Consider the following 20,326-nt stretch of genomic DNA (forward strand, 5'->3'; position numbering starts at 1 on the left):
AGGAGCTTACACAATCCAGACTGTGCCGCACAGCCGCACGGATCAGTGCTTGGTAGACCGGGGAGACCCAACGGGTCCATGAAGGGCCCTTGACTCACTTTCAGTAACTTTTCCGGCTTAGTTGCTTGTTTTTCCTGCTTTTTGTATTTGTTTGTGTCTTGTAGCCCACATCAGCTTGACCGGGAACAGCAAATTAGGCATTTGGCTGAATCTGACGCACTGACAAAACCTCTTTTATTTATTAATGTGTGTCCATCGTGATTAATAAATTAATAAAGTATAAAGTTACAGTATGTGTAATGTTTGCGTCTTTTATTATTGTAAGCTGGATATTTTTCAGAATTGGACTGATGATGAGACAGAATATACGGAACAGTTTTCAAATATGTTATAAACAAAATATTAGCTGATTATGATAGTGACAATAATCGTTAGTTACAGCTCTATGAACTGGAGTAAAACACCGGTACAAACATCATAGACGTGTCCAAATTCTTTTCTTTTTACTCATTCTTCTTCATACTTGTGGGAGTTTGTATATACCAGAATGAGCAAAGCAACATCATATGTCTGACACGGCCAGACACGCTCAGTTTCATCTTTTATAGATTCTGCAGTCCACCTGAGCTGCATATGTTTGGACACAGGCCTTGGCCTCCTCATGCTGTGAGGTGATGCGTGCTGACTGAGCCACCAGCTGCCATGATGAACTTTTTATAACACTGAATATTACATCAGCCCTCTATTAACAGCCACGCAAGGATTTTGCACACGAGATTTCATAGGTCATTTATTAATCATATTTCGCCATAAATTAAGAAGAAATAAAGCTAAATCTTGCAGTTAATAAATAATATTATGCATACATACATCATGTTTTGACTGTTGGTTAATGTCCAGACATAAAACCTTTGAGAAGGAATGATATGATCTTGCCACAGATCAGAATGTGTATAGCTGGTGTGTACCAGTGAGCCAGGATGGAAACATGACGTGTGTGTTGATTATACGAGTGTAAGCTCAACACACATTGTTTTCCCATAGATGTCACAGTTAATGGATTATGCAAGCCAAAGCTTTCCGATATCATAACTGTGCATTGCATCTGCATTTGACTGTGTTTACGTTGGCAAAGTGTGTGAGCGGTTGCCGGAACATGCTGTATGGACACAATCAGTCGGTTTCACAGGAGGTAAATAAAGAAGCGTGTGTGCGTCTCAGCAGCTGACAGATTTTCAAGTACAATGCTTAGGCTGCCAGGTTAGCAATGACAGCCCGGGTGAACTCGTCGCTTGTGGCGTAGCCCCCCAGATCTGCAGTACGCACCTGTTGCAAAGATAGGGACAGTCTGTTACTATATGCACAGCTGCAGAAACACTTGTCCACATACGGTATGACAGCCTGCATGTTAGAGAGCCTTTAAGGACTACACAAATAGTGTAATCAGTGATGTATGCATATTTAGAAAGCACCATTTCCATTTCCTGACCTCATTATTTTCTCACGTTTTTAGTTTTAGCATGAATAAAAGTCAAATAAACTCATTGTCCACAGTATCAATGTTCAGAAGGTTTTAAATGGAGGCGAGAACACGTTGCCATCGTCCAACATGCGTATATTCTTATCTCATTAATTAGTATTGAACCAGTTACATCATCCCAAATCAAACCGGGGCTATTAGGATAAGACAGAGTGTTATTTATTCGATATCGCATCACACTTGTGACAAGCTTTAGTATCTCAGTAAAGGATTTGTTATCACAAAGTAAACTAAATGTCATTAACAAAAAAAAAAAAAAAAACAAAGAAGGACATGACACTGTTTACACCGGTGGTGGTACACACACTTTAGAAAATTTGACAAACTATTATTATCTGTGATGAACCCTAAAAATACCTGAGCCATATAATACCTGAAAGCCCCCTTTTTGGTCTTCTTGATTTTTGTTTAGCAGAACTATTAAAATATTAACAGCATTATTAATATCACAGCAAGACATATGAATTTTGCATTAGGATGGGTTTGTCTTTGCACACAGTAACTAACAGCAACAATTTAAGATTTCTGTTTACAGCATTTGAACAGCAGATTTTCATTAAAAATTTTTAAAAATCTGTAGGTCTTAAATGCTGTGGTATGTAATGAATTTATTGCGCTGTATACTGAGTTACAGTAGCAGTGAATCTTTAGATATTTAAGTTATGAGCCTCGATAAATGAGAAAAGGCAAGCTGATGGCAAAGTGCAACACAAAAGCAGAGTATTCACTGTGAAAATTCACTCCAGCTGTTAAACAGACAGTTTCTAACAAGGAGTGATAGCAGAGAGGTGGCCTGTAATGTCAACATGGCTGAAAGACAATTAGGCAACAAGCACAATGGCTTAACTGTAATAAAGAAAGAGATGGACAGTAACAATGTGGAAAGATATAAAGATGACACAGATGCGTGACCTAAATCCTTTAGAAAAAGCCTTGTGAGTTGCACATTTGATTTTATTAACGTACAACAGCACCATTGGTTATAAACCATATACATTAGGATGCAATTGATGGTGTGCGACAACTATCATTCAGCAGTGACAGGGAAGGTGAGTCTTAACATGAGTCCAGTTCATGTTAAAGTCCAGATTTAAAAAAAAAAAAAAAAAATGTCAGTGCCATGAAGCGTCTTAGTAAACGGGACGGTGACGCAGGTTTTCCACAACAGCACGCACAAAGTCGCCAGTGGTGGAGTAACCGCCAAGGTCTCGTGTCCGTACCTGGGACACACACACACACACACACAGGATAATGGGGTACAAAGAGTGGAGGGAATTAAAAGAAGAGGGAAGAGGGAGAGGAAGGGTACTTCAGACAACTTGCAGGAAAATTCTGCCTTCAACTGACAGGCAATCCTTAAACAAGTTCTCACATTCACACACTTGCCTCAAACGCAACACTGTCCTGACTGAAAGAACAGCTTTTGCTGCTTGTTACAGAAGAAAAAAAAAAACTTTATCTTGAGGACTTTATCTCATGCTATTGTTCGTGTCAGTGTATGTTAGTGTCAAAGTGGAGCAGGTGCCAAAGGCAGTCAGTCTGAGCAAGTTTAAACCAGAAAAACAAAAGACTTGTTGCCCTGGAAACAAACAAAATATAACTGTTATAAGCAAACGCTGAGACAGGAAGAGAAACGCAAGAGTAGTGTTAAAGTAAGATATAAGCAGAAATACAGTCTCAGAAGGAAATAATTAAAGGCTCTCTAACATACTAAAGTATAGTTTGCAGGCTGTTAGATGAAGGCGCATGTGGGTCATGAACTGCTATCATTAAAGTTAACATGTTGGTGTCATCGCTGGTGTCTGACCAACTTATGTTGAAAAAGCTCTTAAGCTGTTCAGGGTCTTCCACTGAAAATGATCAAATGTTCAACATATCGATATTATTTTTCATTTTCTTCAGCACCTGCAGCATTTTGACGCTGTTAGCGAGACAACAGTTACTGACCCACAAGCAGCACGTTAATTAAGAAACACAAGCTGACACAAGTAGGGTATACAACATCACAGTGTGAAGCAGAACCACACAGCAGAATAATACAAACAATTCCCTATTGGTGTTAATGCTGTTAGTGTTGACTGACATGTTAGTGTCAGGGCAGGTGCCTTCATGTGCTCACAGCCTGAATGCACCAGTAGACACACGGCAAGTAAAACTAACAAGTAAAACATACACACACATACCTTGCCCTGCTTGATGACCTTCTTGACAGCATCTGACACCATTTGGGAGTGATATTCCAGGCTGCAAAACAATGCAATGACAATTAAGGGGTGGCCAGAGCTGTCTTACACACATGACAACATTTACACAAACAGGCACTTTAAACTGTTCTAAGGCTTGGGGTGGAGGGTGCGGTGGACCAGGATTAGAAGATATGGTGTGAAAAGTGTGTTGTCTACTACAAGACTGAAGAGGATGACTCACTTGAGGTGTTTGAGCATGTTAGCAGCACTGAGCAGCATGGCTGTGGGGTTAGCGATGTTTCTTCCCACAGCTTGTGCAAAGGGGTGGCGTGCACCCTAAAAGAGAAGAGAGAGAGAGGAACAGGGGATCAAGACTGACACTGTTGCAGTCCTGTATTGAGTGATTAAACAATTAGACACAATTTGGTCACACATTGTCATTTAAAGTATTTAAAAAAACTATCTCTAAATAAAACAACCAGAATAAAAGCGCAAAATGACTGGCTGGATAAAAAGATGTAAAACAGTGGAAACTCACAGTCTCAAACACAGCATACTCTGCACTGTAGCTTTCCCCTGGAACAACTCCTGCTCCTCCAACCAGCCCTGCTGCCAGGTTATCAATAATGTTACCATAGAGGTTGGGCATCACCAGCACATCAAACTGATATGGGTTCTGGACCAGCTGCAGCAAAGGAAGACACAAATAACACAAGAAATGAAAAGGTGAAACCAAATCCTTATACGAGAATCATTTATTAATAAAGTCAGGAGAGGAAACTGGGAAGCTGTATATACCTGCATGCAACAGTTATCAATGATTATGTTCTCATATTTGATTTTGGGGTACAGTTGTGCCACCTCTGCACAGCTTTGCAGAAACAGGCCATCACCTAATTTCCTGTAATAAGACAAGGAATTAGGACACACGCAGCAAATCATGACCCAAATTAATATCATTTTAAGGACAAATAGAAGAATATGATTTCAAAATGTAAAACTGAAAGGAAAAAGGGAGCTTTTCTATTTCCTTACATGATGTTGGCCTTGTGAACAGCGGTGACCTTGTTTCGCCCCTTCTTGGTGGCATAATCGAAGGCGAACTTGGCGATGCGCCGTGACTTCTCTCTGGTGATTATCTTCAAACATTCGATCACTCCCGTCACACTCTACGGAGGAAAAATAGGATACTTGCTTTTTACAAGCATATACAAGCATTCTTATTGAAGCATTCCACATTGCAGGCGAATAAAAACATGAAACCCCTCCCCCGCTGCCCCCAAGAGAGTGGGAAGTCTTTCAAAAGAAGCCTTAATCAAAGACACACATACTCACAAACACACTGAGCCATTTCAGCGCCTTTGTCAGTGTGATTCATCCAACACTGGCCAAATTTCTGCATGTTCAAGAGACATCTCCCTCCTCAAAGAAGAAATCCATTCGCTTTTCATACAGATCTAAAATCACTGTTCATCTCTATGACTGCAGTGAGTAGGAATGCTGTTTACCTCGTGCTCCAGGGAGCTGTACTCCCCCTCAGTCTGTTCGCGGATGATGACGAGGTCCAGGTTGTTGTGGCGAGTGCTGTAGCCCGGCAGGCTGTTCACATGAACTACATTAGCAAACAGGTCCAGTTTACGCCTGGGGAATGTATTGGGATGTATTTAAGAACACACTTTAAGAAAACAGACACAGAAATACACAAGTTGTTTTCAAGTTTTACCTCAATCTCATCTCATATGAAGCCAGCTCCCCTTTGAACTCCATCGGTGTGTGAATCTTTCCTGTATAAACAAGCATGTCACAAACATACTGTTAGGTCTATTCAATTATACTTAAAATCTCATGTTCAAAGAACTAACATTTTGTCATTATTAAATGAAAGTGAACTATGAGAGGAGACAAAAGAATAAGTGATAACACCTTTCATGGCTACTTTGTTGTTCTTCATAGAGGTTAACACTTGCTCCAGCTTCTCCTCGCTGGCCATGTTCTGTACCTCACTCAGGTGAAACTCCTCAAATTCTACTGGGACATCTCCTGCCTGGTCAGGAGACAGCGAAAAGACTTATTACACTGTTTTCATTTAAACATTTAAAATACATGCCACCAGCACATATAAAGGCTCAATAATCCTAAAGTGAGCATGATGAAAATATCAGTATGAGATAACAGAACGGATGTTTTTAACTTTAATGTATTTTCTGATACTCATAGCCACAGTATACGATATATTTTCTAATAGGACAAAAAAGCACTGGAATATGTACCTTGAACACTTCCTTGACAGCAGTCATCAGCTCAGGTCCAACTCCATCCCCTGGCACCATGGTGACCTTGAAGGTAGCATCAGCACGGGCCAAGGGGGTCTCTGGTCCACAGAGACCAGCAGACTGACTCAGCGGTCGAGAGGCCAGCTGCTGCCACTGAGGACCACTCAGGCCCTGAGGATGGAAACAAAGACACACTCACAAGAAGCACAACAATATATATCACGAGATGACATAAAAGTGCCCACTGTATAAAGATCATTCCCAACTTTTTTTGTGTCTAGTCAAAACAAAAGTGTGCCTACTTTTGACCCCTCCTCACTGTTCGCCTATGAGACGTAAGCAATTCCAAGGACTTTCTCCTTTTTTCGATGTAAATTTAAAGGCATAAAGATGCAAAAATCTTTCAGAATTTCACGAGGGGGAAAAAAAGCAGTGGCGAAAGGAAACTCTGACAAAAATAAACACAGTGAAGATCCTAAATGATCAATGAGTTAATTAATTATTCCATCAATTTTAATAACCGTTCATTGCTTGAGTCATTTTTGCTTTTCTCTTATGAGAGTGTCGATTAAATATTTTGGAGTTTCAGCTTACAACATTTCACTTTACAGAAAAAAACTAAGAAAAAAAAAGAGAAAATAGTTGTCAGATTCATTGATAATAAAACAAAAGTTGCAGCCCTATAGCAGAAACGTTAATTCTCTTCTTTAATCATCTCCTGAGCACTCAGATTTATCGTGAGAGACATGACTTAAAGACCACTGCAATAGGCCATAGTGGGAAATATTTTGCATTCATCTGACTGCTTAAGCTCACCATCTTACATGCCCAACATCCAACCTTTCAATATATTGACACTGACATCCATCTACTGACAACAGAAATTTTTTTTCTCATTGACCAGCTGACGAAACCCGATAGAAACATTAAAGAAACTGTCGCTTTTTTATCTGAAGGTGACAGACGCTTTTCAAACCAAGCGTTAACGGTGGAGGTCCGCGGTTAGCTACAAGACTCAGATGTCACAAGCCCGTGAGGCTGACTCTTTTCTTCATCGGTTTATGACAACACACGGCTTGAGTTGAACAAAAATTTTACTCCAATCTCAGCAACTCCTTCCGTAAGCGTGAAATAAGCTTGTAAACATCACGCGTACGCACTCACCTTCACCAATGTTACTAATCTTCCTCGCAAGCAGGCCGCCATCATCAGAGGCATGCAACGACTCTGTTACTTCTTCGGTGGTGCAGCAGCTGTACAGCGCTATCTAAAAGACAATAGAAGAAGAAGAAGAGGAACTGCTTTACTACAGTGCCCCCAGGTTGACAGAGCAGGCATTGTGCGGCATGTAAAGGGGTGAAAATTGCTCCCCTCTTCACTAGGTAGTGTCTTGATCCAGGACAGTTGGACCGACTGGATGTTAGGTGGACAGCTTGAGGGCTTGGTGGTTCCACAACTTACATGATACAATCAGATGACATGTAAAAGATGTGGCCTATTATCTTGGACTAAAACCAAGATAACAGAGTTCTGACATGAGACAGAGGAGCTAAGGTGTAATAATCGAAACAAAAAGCTTGATTTGAAGGCACAACAGACAAATCTGACAAATATGATCTCCTTTGAGCTGCCATCATTGCCATATATAAAAAATGTCTAGTAGATAATACAGATTAATTTCATCTTTTGGCTTCCGCTTGTTCAATGCGACAGTGTGCAGTTCCCATCATTCAACTAGGAGAAAATGAAAGACAACCCACACACAAAATCTATATTAGCCTATATTATTAGACATGCATGTTTAGATCTGTGACATGTACTCAGAAAACAGAACAACTAAAACAAGAACACTGTCATTTGCGTCATCTGAAAAACATTTGTGCTCACTTGCATGGGTATAAGGTCACTCTTTCGACAGGTTCTTATGGTTATGATGAGTTTGAAAAGTAGGTTTAATGAAGATGGTAAATTGAATCCAAAGACTGAATGGCATAAACAGAAAAGACAGAAATATGTGGAGAAGAATTAGGTGTTGTATTAAATAAAATCTTGATGAATATTCACTTTACTCAGGATGGGGTGAGGGGGTGGGACATGCTGGGGGTTAGTTATTTGTTGTGTCACAGCTGCTGTTGATGCCTGTGTCTGTACTATAACTACTGTACTGTTGTAACATTACATTTGTGGCTACCATGGCCCACCCTCTGAAGTGTCGACCCTAAATAGGTCAGGGGATTCCCAAACATATTTCAGGCAAGTGATGCTCTCTACTGACTCACACTGTGACATCAGATTTAAAAATCAGCATAAGGAAACTGTGGACAAGTGGGCTGCCGCCTTTACCCACCTTGTTTGGAATTTAAGTTGGTTATTCATGCTATCATGATTTTCTATGGGGACCAAAGCGTTTAATAATGTGTGTATAATCTGTGTCAGCCCAGAAACTTTTTCGTGTGCCTCCTTTAATATTGTGTACCTGACGTGTTGCACACTGGCAGTGGCTCTGCGTGGATGTCTGTGATGTGCAAAGTGGAGCGATAGTTCAAATTTGTCACAGTTGGAAATGAGATGTTGCCACCACCCCCCCACCAAAAAAAATCTCAGCTTCTACCTAAGTATCTTAAGTAATTATTGAAAATGTTACATGTGAACGCAGTACATAATGAATCTTTTTGTGCTATTACGAGGTCATCATTTTCACAATCATCTTTTGAGTTGAACAGACTTAAAACATGGGCCTAACAGTACATTTTTAGCCTCATCAATACTTCTGAACTCCTGAACTTAAACAGTCAGAACATTGCCATTTTATCTAACATTTTTTTCAGCTATCTGATGAATATAGACCTATTTTGCCCACTGACTGCGATGAGGCTACTCTGTTTTCTTTCTTCATTGTGTCTCCTATTGTTAAACTTGGTGGGTTCAGGCTTAATTGATAGGCCTCATCTAAAATTACTTAGAGGCTTTATTTTTGTGAGTGGCATCCCACACTTAGTACCGACATATTTAAGTAGTTCTAGTTAAACAAATCAGTTTCTCTGTTATCAAATTACTGAATTTTCTAAATATTTAGAACTGTAGGAAAGTTGGGAGTGGGAAATAGCCTAATGCAGGACCCAGCTTGACCCTTGTTTTTCTGTTGTATGTCAATGCATCTTTGCTTTGTTTAAAAGGTAATTCCAGAATGAATCCACTATGAACCTCCGTCTGGATCAAAAAATATTTCATCTCCTGCTCCATAAAATATTGCTAACTTGTTCCCATGCTGTGGCTCAATGTCCTCGACCAAATAAAGGTGGTTCCCCTGAAATGTGAAATATGTCTGGCAAACAGAATAATATTTTATCAAGATCATTAGAAGAATCGAGGACTTTTCCTGTCAGAAAAACCAGCGCTCAGCTCTATGGACTTGAATACAGTGGTAGCACATGAGAAGCACACTATGTGATTACCCTAACCAATTTGGCTGGTATATATCATGATTGCACGTGATGTTAATCGCCTTGAAACCTAAAATAAAGTAATGAGGGACCATTTATCCCAGCGTCATAGGTGCATGGCGAGTGGCTGACAGCCGCAGCGTAGAATCTGAGTTTACTATATATGGGCAAAGCCAGGCAGAGCGAGAGCTGCACTCGCTTCCGTGTTTGTGTGATCAGGGAGTGCACGGCCGGGGGAGCTTCACTGTCTGCACTGTTTCATTCATTTGAAAGAGTGACGCTAAGCAAGTAACCAGCAGAGAAAATGCCTTATGAACTGAGTAAGTCTGTTTATTTTTAACGGCAACGGTTGAGGAAAACTGGAAAGGAAGCTCTTATTTTGGGCGACAATCAGCATATACAGCTAGTCAGTCAGGTAGCTCTTAGCTAGCTAGCCTCGCCCATAGCTGCACGATTTTTGACACTTCATCTCGCATATGAAAGGCAAAATCCCAGGACTGGTATTGAATCCGTTGGGTTTTAATGTATACATGTGTCTGATGAGCACTGGCTGTTTTGAAGATGCTCTGGTTGTAAGTGTAGCTCTTCACAGTCGGTTGGTTTAAGTCAGCGTTAGCTGGTTGAGCTAACGTCAGTCGTTCAGGAAATAGTTGTGCATCGCATTGTTATGACAAGTCCAGACAGAGGTTGGCTGTCATTCAGGAACTTCTGCTGGGGAGGTAACGTTAGCCCACAGAAACTGGCGAATAATCTCGACAGTCAAAGTTTTCACCGTTTCGACTTTTGGTGTCGAGCTGGCGGAGATAAAGGTTGTAAGAGAGATAAGAAAACAGTGATTTTAGAGCCAGTGTGGAGCCCAGCAAATGCACCAACTTGGTTACAGCTGTCTTGTTAGCTTAAGAATGAATGGTCGTCCATTACTGTTCCTGTTATTTCTGGTAAGATTCACCCGAAAAGTGTTTTTCTATTGTGAGTTTACATTTAATTATATTAAAATCTATTAAGATATTAATGAAAAGAATACCAATCAACCATTTAATCATCAGTAATAAAAACATCTTATTGAAATAGAGTAAAAAAGCTTAAAAACAAAAAAGATAAAGTACAGGAAGTACATTTATATAATTTTTTTATTTTATTTTTTATGGGGAAAAATGATACCACCTTGGTTTTATTAGTACTGAGGCACTTGTGAGGGAACAGCAAATCTCCTGCCATCTCATCTGTTGGAGAAAAAATAACCTCTCATGGACACAGATATGATGGCTCTGTACTAGTTTGGTCTGAACACCAACTTGACACACCTGGCTGTTTTATCAAAGTGTAAGGAAAGATTAGTGAGGGCAGACGATGGCCTCTGCCCTCATCAGTTCTGACTAACAAAGAGATGCTGAATAACTTTACGTACTCATAAGATAAGGTAAAGCTTTATTAATCCCGCAGTGGGGAAATTCTCTAAAACACTTGTATCCTGTCTGAAGTTGTGAAAGACGTTGGTCTGGACTTCAGGTTCAGGTTCTGTCAGCTCGTGTTTCCCTAGATGTTCAATGTGACATTGTCTGTTGCAAACAATCCCATATGCAGTAGTTCAAATTAGTACTCAATGTCTGCTCTTTTAAGTTGCATTAAACTTGATGCTTCATTATCTGTCTGTCCATCTGACTTCCTTTCATATCTTCTTTTTTTAGAACATGTATTTGCCAGTCTCCCACAGATGGAGAGGGGTGTTGCAAAAGTGATTGGTGGTGATCCCAAAGGTAACAACTTCCTGTACACTAATGGGAAGTGTGTCATCATCAGGAATATTGATGTAAGTTTCCATCTTTTTTTAAGAGCAGTGTTTAACAAGTGTTGTTTGCTTGCTTACTTATTTATTATTAATTTTGATCACGTTTTTCTCACTGATAATAATAAAATACTTTGATTGTACTGACTATGATGAGTCACTTTAAGAGTAAGTTGTCACTTACTCACTGGTCAAACTTTATTGCACTTCTGACCACACCCTGCATCGGTGATTGGTGTGGTCGTGAGTGCTTTGGGTTGCCTCTAAAGTTCTACCAGCCTAGTGCCAGTTTGGGCTGCCTTTTAAATGTTTTTCCACTATATTTTGGCACCCAATGGACTATGCTAACCATGGAAACCGAGTTTGGCCCCTTGTTTAGCAATTGAACATAAAATTGCATGTAACAACAAAACAGCAAAACAGGAGAGACATAAAGAGAAAGACGTGTATTCATCATGATTTGTTATGTTTCTGCCAACACCTACAAACTGTCAAAAGATCAACCAAAGCTATGATTGTTGAATTAGGTGCACAAAGGTTGGTTGAGCATGTTTAGCATTTTCAGCATTCAAATTTATTCATTCAAACCTGCTGCTGTTTGACCGTTAGCTGTCATACATGGCTGCTGATGTCTCTCATTTCCTGTCTTTTGAAGAACCCGGCCATAGCAGACATTTACACCGAACATGCCCATCAAGTTACTGTTGCCAAGTATGCCCCCAGTGGATTCTACATTGCATCTGGAGGTAAATGACCCACCTGCGGTCACATGTCAATGAAAATGTGTGTGTAGTTATCAGATAATGTTAATATTCTAATAATGTAATTGTTTTTAAATCGTTTAGATGCATCAGGAAAGATCCGAATCTGGGACACCACCCAGAAGGAGCACCTGCTCAAGTACGAGTACACCCCTATTTCAGGCAAGGTCAAGGACATCGCATGGACAGAGGACAGCAAGAGGATTGCTGTTGTTGGGGATGGACGAGAGAAGTGAGTATGAGGGTTGTTCAAGAAATGAAAGGAGACTGACTGAGCTTCTCTTAGTGTCATGCAAATTAATGTTTGCTCTGCACAAGTCCATTGTTTGCTTTTGAAAGTTTTAACATGCTAAGGAAGTGTTTTGGAGGAATTATATTCCAATTATTATTGCATTTCTTGCTGTATGCCATGGCTTTGTATAAAATATAAATACAGTGCTGTGCAGTGTATGAATTCTATTTAGTGTACATACAGACAAAAGAGGTGTTTTGTCATTTTTGCTCCTCTCATGCCTATCACAGAAACCTAGAATTACATGCTCATCTCTTGTTGAAGGTTTGGGGCGGTGTTCCTGTGGGACAGTGGCTCCTCAGTGGGGGAGCTTTCTGGCCATGCTAAACTAATCAACAGTGTGGACATAAGGCAGAAACGCCCGTACCGCCTTGTCACTTCCAGTGACGACACCTGTGGCTCCTTCTTCGAGGGGCCTCCCTTCAAGTTCAAGTTCACATTACGTGTGAGTTGCATGCATGAACATTTGCTTTTTTTCGCGTCATCTTCACTTTGCAGTTCTAGTAGTAATAAAATATTCAACAAATGCAGACATAGTACTGCATTAAGAAAAGTTTCTGTAACATTGTATAGGCTGCCTTATTTTTAATGCCTGCTGGTCATCTCAAATCTGTCACACCCTGTTGGTTTTTTACAGTGTAGCCTTGTGTGTCTACTTCCATATTACATAACCCACTTCCCCCATAAATTCTTGGAGAATGTGTGAGCCACATTCCTTTAAAGAGGGCCTTTTCTCTATGGACATGCAAATTTTGTCCTACAAAAAAAAAAGAAACATTGTGGTCTTGTTTTATTGTTATTTTTGCAAGTTTTCAAAGTCACTCCTCTTGAGGCCATGTGCTGCAGTCTTGATGTTATTCTGCTCATGAACTCAGTGATTCAACAGCTCCTGATGTGGTTTATGGAGGAGCCTGTGGAGTACAGTATGTGCTGCAGTTAATTTAGATTCCAGAGAGCTTCCTTTAATTTTCTCCAGGAACAACATGCATGCTGTGGCTGGGCTTGATTAGTGCAACTCTTGCAATGTGTGCAGCATTATGTTTTCTCTAGGGAATCTTTTTTTTTTTTTTTTTTTTTTTTTCCTCCAGTTGAATTTTTGTCATATTAAATGAAAATGTGTTGGTCATCCATGATGGTCTAAAATGAGGGATTGTGAATTTCTGTCACAAGATGGTTGAGAATGATAAAAGTATTTATTTGTTCTATTTACGAGTTTGACTTGTATATCATGTCAACATATTGAAAGTCTGAGGTGTTGTGCCAAATAAGATGCTAATATGGACTAAACATTAATATGAATAATCTTTCTTTTTCACTTTTTCCACTCTCTCTCTCTTTCCTCTGCCTGGTGATCGCTAAAGGACCACAGCCAGTTTGTCAACTGTGTTCGCTTCGCCCCAGATGGAAGTCGGTTTGTCACAGCTGGTGCTGATGGCCAGGTGAGTCTGGGATTTTCAGGTGTGGCCTTGTGACTGTATGAGGTTTAAAGCAAGATCTTTGCCATAAAACTAGTAGTCAAAAGTAGTCAGTAGTAGATGTGCACAAAAAAGTCCCACATCTTCTTAATGAGTGTCATCTCCACAGCTGTTCATTTATGATGGAACAAAGGGTGAGCTTGTTGGCTCACTAGGTGGAGAGAAGGCCCACAATGGAGGAATCTATGCTGTAAGTATATTTATTTATTTTTTTAAAAAATAAATCGTTGATTCTGGAGAAAGACAGTTGACCGGTGAGTCTCATTCCCAGGTCATAATGAGACTCAGCTGTCACCTGTCTTTCTACTTATTGCACATTTGAATGGTGTATATCGTATCCCTTTAAGGATTATGTGCGTTCCACATACCGTTGATGTTTTGTTAGCTTAGCGCACATTTATAGGGCACTTAAACATTCTCACAGAAAAGTATTGCAGCTTTTCTTATATACATATAATATCATAACACTTTGTTTTAACCACCCTGCCCCCAGATCAGCTGGAGCCCTGACAGCACCCAACTGATCTCTGCCTCAGGGGACAAGACCGTGAAACTCTGGGATGTTGGTGCAGGTACGGCTGTCACAACCTTCAACATGGGCACTGATGTGACAGACCAGCAGCTGGGCTGCCTGTGGCAGAAAGACCACCTCGTCAGCATCTCCTTGTCAGGATACATCAACTATCTGGACAAGAACAATCCTGACCGGCCCATACGCGTCATCAAGGTCAGACTTAGTTTAAAAGTGCTGCTGCTTCTAAATGTGATGAGTAGAGTTCTTGAAACGGATGAAGCGAAAGTTGGTATTACCTTTTTTTTTTTTTAATGTGAGACATTGAGACATTTGTTGAAAAAAATGTCTGCTTTTAAACTTTTGACTTGCTGAAAACTTGCTAGATGTGCAAAATGTAAATTAGCATCTGCAATTATACAGATGTTTTTTGTAAGTGCATGATAAGTAGCTTGTGTTTCATATAACTTTGCGCCCATGTCACTAAACACACTTGAGCTGGTTGATTTTTTTTTTTTCCTCTCATAGTGACATCAGTAAATGTGACACTGTGTCAGTTGTCAGTTATACCTTTTTAAAAAACCAATATGTTGTCAGGTGTGATATCTTTTTTTGCAAAGCTCTTGGCTCTTAATCTCAGAGGTGTTTTCAACAGACTTTTGAAAGCAACTGTGGCTTGATAAAGCAGTCTTTAGCAGAGACTAGAAGTTGTTGACTGACACACACATTTGTCAGAAATGGTGGGTGGGTGGTGTAAAATTACATCAGTATTCCTCTTTTAACTTCCAGTCCCTCAAAATGTCTCCATGGGGTTGGCTGACCGTGCCACACAACTAGATTTGATGCATTACCGTGCATTATGTCACAGAAGGCAGTAGGTTATTAGTCATGAGGCTATTACTGGCTACCCTTGAGAGTAAAGCAATGCGTAATGATCCAGTGGGGGTCATATTCTACACTACCTGTTAGGTGCCCTTTACAAGCATATCTGAAAACCCTGTACTTCGTCTACAGGGTCACAGCAAATCCATCCAGTGTTTGACTGTTCACAGAAGTGATGGCCGATCTGACATCTACTCGGGGAGCCACGACGGACACATCAATATCCTTTCACTGATCAAATGGTTTCAGTAATTATTGTCAGGAGGATTGCTGTTGTCCTGTAAGTCAAAACGGTGCCGTTCGTGCTGTATGTAGATGACATTTGATCGTTTAGACTTGCTCTGGTAGGTGTTGTACTGACTGGAAATAATTTTATATAATAAATGATAATTTTAAATCTCCTAAATAGATTTTTTTAGCATATTATGGATGACAGTAAATAATACAACCCATATAATGCATACAACCTATGTCAAAAAGGATTAGCAAAGTATCACGTTTTGTTTTATTTATGTTTAACATAGAGTCAGGGTTTTATAACTCTGTTAACTACAGATATTTGTCTGTCAGAAAATACCCTTATTTTGTTTATTTCAGTATATATAATTTCGTAACGATTGCATTAACGATAGAAGACTGATGTAGCACAATAAAATGGTCAGTAATGATGGTGAACGTTAGTTTGTAAAGTTTAAAAATTTCTTGTATTTCTCAGTTGAAGGATGGATGGATGTGTGTGGAAGCCTCTGTGGTATAGTCCGCACTTTTCAGTTACGAAGCCTTCTTCTGTTTATAGATTTATTATCCCTCGTTACAGTTTATGTTTCTCCTTAGCTGTTGCTTCACATTACTGGGATGCAGGTACTGGGGAGAACGACTGCTTCTCAGGGAAGGGTCACACTAACCAGGTGAGCAAGATGGTGACAGATGGCAGTGAGCTGGTGACATGCAGCATGGATGATACACTGCGCTATACCAGCATCGGCAAGAAAGAGTACAGGTAGGGGCCAAGAGATTAACTCAGTGGGGACTTTAATGATGCTCTGATGCATTTTGTCTGGTAATGGTAATAGAAGTGAATCTGGGCAGTGCAGACATGTGGCAGTTTTGATATAATCTTTTGTTATGGCAGTTGGAAATGGATTTGTGCAAAATCATTTAAGAAGTGTCACAAAATCTACTTAAACAGATTTGCAGTGGTGGTTCTGAACTACAGGGAAATTATCAAGCAGTTGTTGTATAAACATGTTTGTTTCTGTGTGCATAGAACATGGATATACAGTCTAATGATTAAATTATTGTGAGTCCAGTATTAGAATCCCTTATATTTTAGCCTGTTAAAATCTTAAATGTCGCTTCATACAAGATCACTTGGAGTTTTGTGACACTGGAATAGTTTTCTTTTACCAAAGGCTGGATTATTGGCTTCAGAATTCTATACTTTTTCCACATCTAAATGATGTAGTGCTTATTTAGGATATGATTAACCCCAACTGCTGGTTTTCAGTGCCTCTGATGTCGTGAAGATGGATTTCCAACCTAAAAGTGTGTCAGCAGCACCAGGAGGGCTGTCACTGGCTGTGTGCATTGGGCAGGTAACCTGTGAAAACATCTGAGCCATTTCCAAGGCCCTACATCATCCATGTCTGCAAATGTGTCTCATTTTGTTGACAGCATTGTTTATCATCTTCTGATTTTTCTAGATTGTCTTGCTGAAGGATAAGAAGAAACTCTTCACCATGGACAATCTTGGCTATGAAGCAGAGGTTGGAGTCATCCACCCTGGAGGCACCACTGTTGCGGTGGGAGGAGCAGTAAGTGGACATCTAAAAACAGATTATCTTGGAAAATGCTGTTGAATTCAAGAGAGAAGTAGTACGGCATGTCTTGGTGTGCAGTTGCATAATGGAAACAAGGGTTACAAAGAACCAGTCTAAACAGTGTTCATAGCCATTACATGAATGATTTTCAACATTTACTTCATAATGACTCATTAAAAAAACAAAAAAACTTTATTACAAGCTTAAGAAACCTCCACAGGATATGTTACAGCACACTCCTCTTTACACCCTGGTGATGTCAGATGTGAGATTCATCCTTTCCTTTTTTTTTTCTCCTTTAGGATGGGAAAATTCATCTGTACTCCATTCAGGGCACCACTCTGAAGGACGAGGGTAAAACCATGGACGTAAAATCGCCGATCACAGACATGGCCTACTCTGATGATGGGGCCTATCTGGCTGTCATAGACGAGAAGAAAGCTGCCACAGTTTTTACTGTGGCTGACGGCTACTCGGTAAACATTTGTTAATCCCTGACGTTCTCTTTGTTGATTATTTGATACTTTTTTTGGGAACTAGACTTTTTTAGAATTGTTTCTCACCATTGTTTTTGTTTTTGTCTTTGTTTTTCCTCACCAGGTCAAAAATGAGTTCTATGGACATCATGCCAAACCAGTGTCTTTGGCCTGGTCACCTGACAATGAGCACTTTGCAACTGGTGGGATGGACATGATGGTGTTTGTCTGGACCGTTAGTGATGCAGACGTCCGGATTAAGATCCCAGGTAAGGTCATACAAGCGCACATGTGCATTCACACGTCTGGCTTGGATGCAGCTATGCACTGATGTACACAAAGTCCACTTTGCTACAAATCAAAACATGTATGCCAGACACAAAAACAGTTTCTTCCCACAGGCTGTCTCCCTGATCTCCCTGTAATCCACCTGCCATTGTATGACCTATCTCACATGTACATATATATATTTATATCTTGTTTTTTCTTCTTGTAAATACTTTATTCTTCATTTTTTATTATTATTATTTGTTATTTTGTATGGTGCACAGGAGAGAGAAAAATCTGGAGTCAAATTCCTTGTGTGGTCACACGTACTTGGCAAATAAAGCTGATTCTCATTCAAAGGCTGCAGGACATTTTAAACTGAGTTCATTATGCGTTTAGTGTATTTACCCCGAAGTTAAAAGTTGTGACCCTTAGGTTTTTGGTTCTGGTTGACTTGGCGACGGTGGTGGTCACTGGTGGTAACAGGAAGTGTGGTTTAATAGAACACCTAAGTCTCTTTGAGCACCTGCTTTGTTAATAATACACTAGAAGATATTTTTTCCAGTGCAGCCAAACAAACTGAAGTTTTATTGAGTAAGATCTGATTTCATGCTGCTCATGCTGTTTCCCACACCACCGCAGGGCACGGTAAAGTGCTGAGGAGTTGCACTGTATCGCCTGCAGCTAGCACCTCAGTGTGCCTGCTTCTTCTTGTTACATTACATCCTGAAATATTTAAAACCAATCCACTGCCAGAACACGCTGAAAATGACCACATGTTTGTATTTTAACACTTTTGTCTGTGTTGAGACGTTTTTGTGACAAGGTCGTCTCGTGCTTTCATGTCTGCAGACACTCACCGGTTGCACCACGTTAGCGGCTTGGCCTGGATAGATGAGCATACTCTCGTCACCGCCTCCCATGATGCCAGCATCAAGCAGTGGACTGTTACATACTGAGCTGCAAGCAGACGAACATCCACATCTCCAGGGACAAGGACTACTGTAGAAGTCAAACTTTCTTTTCTTTTTTTTTTTTTGTAAACTGTATTTTCACTGTCTGAGCGGTGTCTATGCTGTCTGTAAACATTTGAATTGTAAATGGTTATGGCTGGGAAAAGCTCCCGGGGGGGAATGATCCAAGATGTGTCTCTTCTGGTGTGAATAGCCTCAACTTACACACAGATGAAATGAGAAGATTACAGTACAACCATGAATGCTTTTACATCTCTTTGAGCGTTACGGACCCAGAAAAATACAACATTCCATATGTAATAGCTTTCACTCTAACTGAAATCCTTGTTTGTAGTTGGCCTCAATACATCCTAACTTAACAGGTGAACCAAAAGCGAGTTGTTGTTTTGTTTTGTTTTGTTTTTTTTTCAATCAACAGAATCATGTTTGAAAGAAATGAAACCTTTTGGTTACATTCCTGAAATGAAATTAGAAGTAACTGGTTTTAACAGAAGTTGCCTGTTACTTTTCTTGCTTCTTTTTCAAGGTTTTAAGGGGATGGATGTATTTTTTGCTTTGTCATGGATTTCGTACTTTTTGTCAGAACTCTTCCTGTTGGGTTGAGGAGCAATAATAGGAAATGAATGAACAAAGTATGTCTACAATCAAGATGCTGTCTGTCCAGTTGAAGGTCCTGTGTTGTTGCTGTGTTTTTGTTTGGGCTCACTATGCTTGTCTCACTTATTTCTTTTCCATGTCTTTATGCATTTGCTTCCAAGGTGGAAATGATTCATTAATTATTATAATAAATGCTTTTTATGAATTTTCCCCTTCATGCAGATTTGCACTCTGTTTGTCACAGATTTATGTGTTAGGTTGGCCAGTGAGCATCACAAACCGCCGTTATGTAAATGATATCCCCCGGATTCAATGTCTCCTTTCACTGTGACTGGTCCAAGAAAGCAGGGATGAATGAGAAAAGTATCTTTAAAATGTTACTTTAAGTGTCTGGTACAGCTTAAAATGTTTTATAAAATATTTCTGATGGGTTATTTACAGTGATGTGCTCTTAACCCTTTAAACGGAAACCAACAATTAATGCAACAAGTAACATTAAATCCACTGAAAACACCATTTGAACTCCTAGTAATCATCAAGTAATCATTAACGTCTTTTATTGGTGCCATTTTATTTAGAGTAGTGTAAAATATACGCACTGTACAGTAACAAGTACAAAGGTTTGCATTAGACATGCAGCTACACCTGGTGCAGGCAATTGGATTTTGTGCTTTTTTAAATGACATCAGCGCCCTTTTAACAAGACAAAGTGTCAAAGTACGTAACGAGGTGTGTGTTCTCCAAATGTGGCACAAGTCAATCCAAACCAAGTCCTCCTTCATGCAGCTGGCGAGTTTAAATTCATTAAATTAAATTAAATTAAAATCATAACAGAAATGCAATCGCGTAAATCCAAGATTTACATAATTCAGTTTATTTCAGACGACACATGAAGCCTATAGGCATGAACTGCCAACATTCATACAGAGACAACCAACCATTCACACCTGTGGGCAATTTAAAGTCACCCTTTACCCACACGGAAAAGCCCTGGCCGGGATCTGAACCAGCAACCTGTAACTTTTGAACCTTGTTGCTTTCAG

The 20,326-nt window shown here is 39.9% G+C and overlaps 2 protein-coding genes across 3 annotated transcripts; one reads left to right on the forward strand and one right to left on the reverse strand.

Annotated features, from left to right (window-relative positions):
• Positions 1 to 763: 763 nt before the first annotated feature.
• idh3b (isocitrate dehydrogenase (NAD(+)) 3 non-catalytic subunit beta) lies at positions 764 to 7,299 on the reverse strand. 2 transcript variants are annotated; one of them, XM_046384479.1, is made up of 11 exons: positions 7,164 to 7,237; positions 5,997 to 6,170; positions 5,650 to 5,770; positions 5,450 to 5,510; positions 5,235 to 5,367; positions 4,762 to 4,895; positions 4,525 to 4,627; positions 4,265 to 4,411; positions 3,968 to 4,062; positions 3,724 to 3,784; positions 764 to 1,326 (listed from the first exon to the last, which is right to left on the reverse strand). In XM_046384479.1, exons 1-11 carry the CDS (start codon positions 7,215 to 7,217, stop codon positions 1,249 to 1,251), a joined length of 1,161 nt encoding a protein of 386 aa, XP_046240435.1. In that variant the 5' UTR covers positions 7,218 to 7,237; the 3' UTR covers positions 764 to 1,248. The 2 variants fall into 2 exon arrangements, with proteins under 2 accessions (XP_046240435.1, XP_046240434.1); XM_046384478.1 differs by lacking the exon at positions 764 to 1,326 and adding an exon at positions 1,678 to 2,760 and having other exon boundaries at positions 7,164 to 7,299.
• Positions 7,300 to 9,604: 2,305 nt separating this feature from the next.
• wdr1 (WD repeat domain 1) lies at positions 9,605 to 19,500 on the forward strand. Its single transcript, XM_046384482.1, has 15 exons — positions 9,605 to 9,762; positions 11,131 to 11,252; positions 11,884 to 11,974; positions 12,074 to 12,221; positions 12,546 to 12,726; positions 13,643 to 13,720; positions 13,866 to 13,946; positions 14,250 to 14,483; positions 15,282 to 15,369; positions 15,996 to 16,149; positions 16,657 to 16,744; positions 16,853 to 16,963; positions 17,272 to 17,445; positions 17,570 to 17,714; positions 18,565 to 19,500. The coding sequence occupies exons 1-15, from the start codon at positions 9,747 to 9,749 to the stop codon at positions 18,669 to 18,671; spliced, it is 1,818 nt and encodes a 605-aa protein (XP_046240438.1). The 5' UTR covers positions 9,605 to 9,746; the 3' UTR covers positions 18,672 to 19,500.
• Positions 19,501 to 20,326: the final 826 nt, after the last annotated feature.

The sequence above is a fragment of the Scatophagus argus genome, chromosome 3 (genome assembly GCF_020382885.2).
Source record: "Scatophagus argus isolate fScaArg1 chromosome 3, fScaArg1.pri, whole genome shotgun sequence".
NCBI lineage: Eukaryota > Metazoa > Chordata > Actinopteri > Scatophagidae > Scatophagus > Scatophagus argus.

Bases quoted from the DNA above. Each gene is read 5' to 3' on its own strand.
- idh3b (XM_046384478.1), bottom strand. From the start codon at position 7,217: ATGCCTCTGATGATGGCGGCCTGCTTGCGAGGAAGATTAGTAACATTG. The intron at 4,063-4,264 runs GTGAGTTTCCAC...CTTCTCTTTTAG, and splicing joins AGTATGCTGTGTTTGAGACT to GGTGCACGCCACCCCTTTGC. The intron at 3,785-3,967 runs GTGAGTCATCCT...ATTGTTTTGCAG, and splicing joins AACATGCTCAAACACCTCAA to CCTGGAATATCACTCCCAAA.
- wdr1 (XM_046384482.1), top strand. The intron at 11,975-12,073 runs GTAAATGACCCA...TAAATCGTTTAG, and splicing joins ATTCTACATTGCATCTGGAG to ATGCATCAGGAAAGATCCGA. The intron at 13,721-13,865 runs GTGAGTCTGGGA...TCATCTCCACAG, and splicing joins CAGCTGGTGCTGATGGCCAG to CTGTTCATTTATGATGGAAC.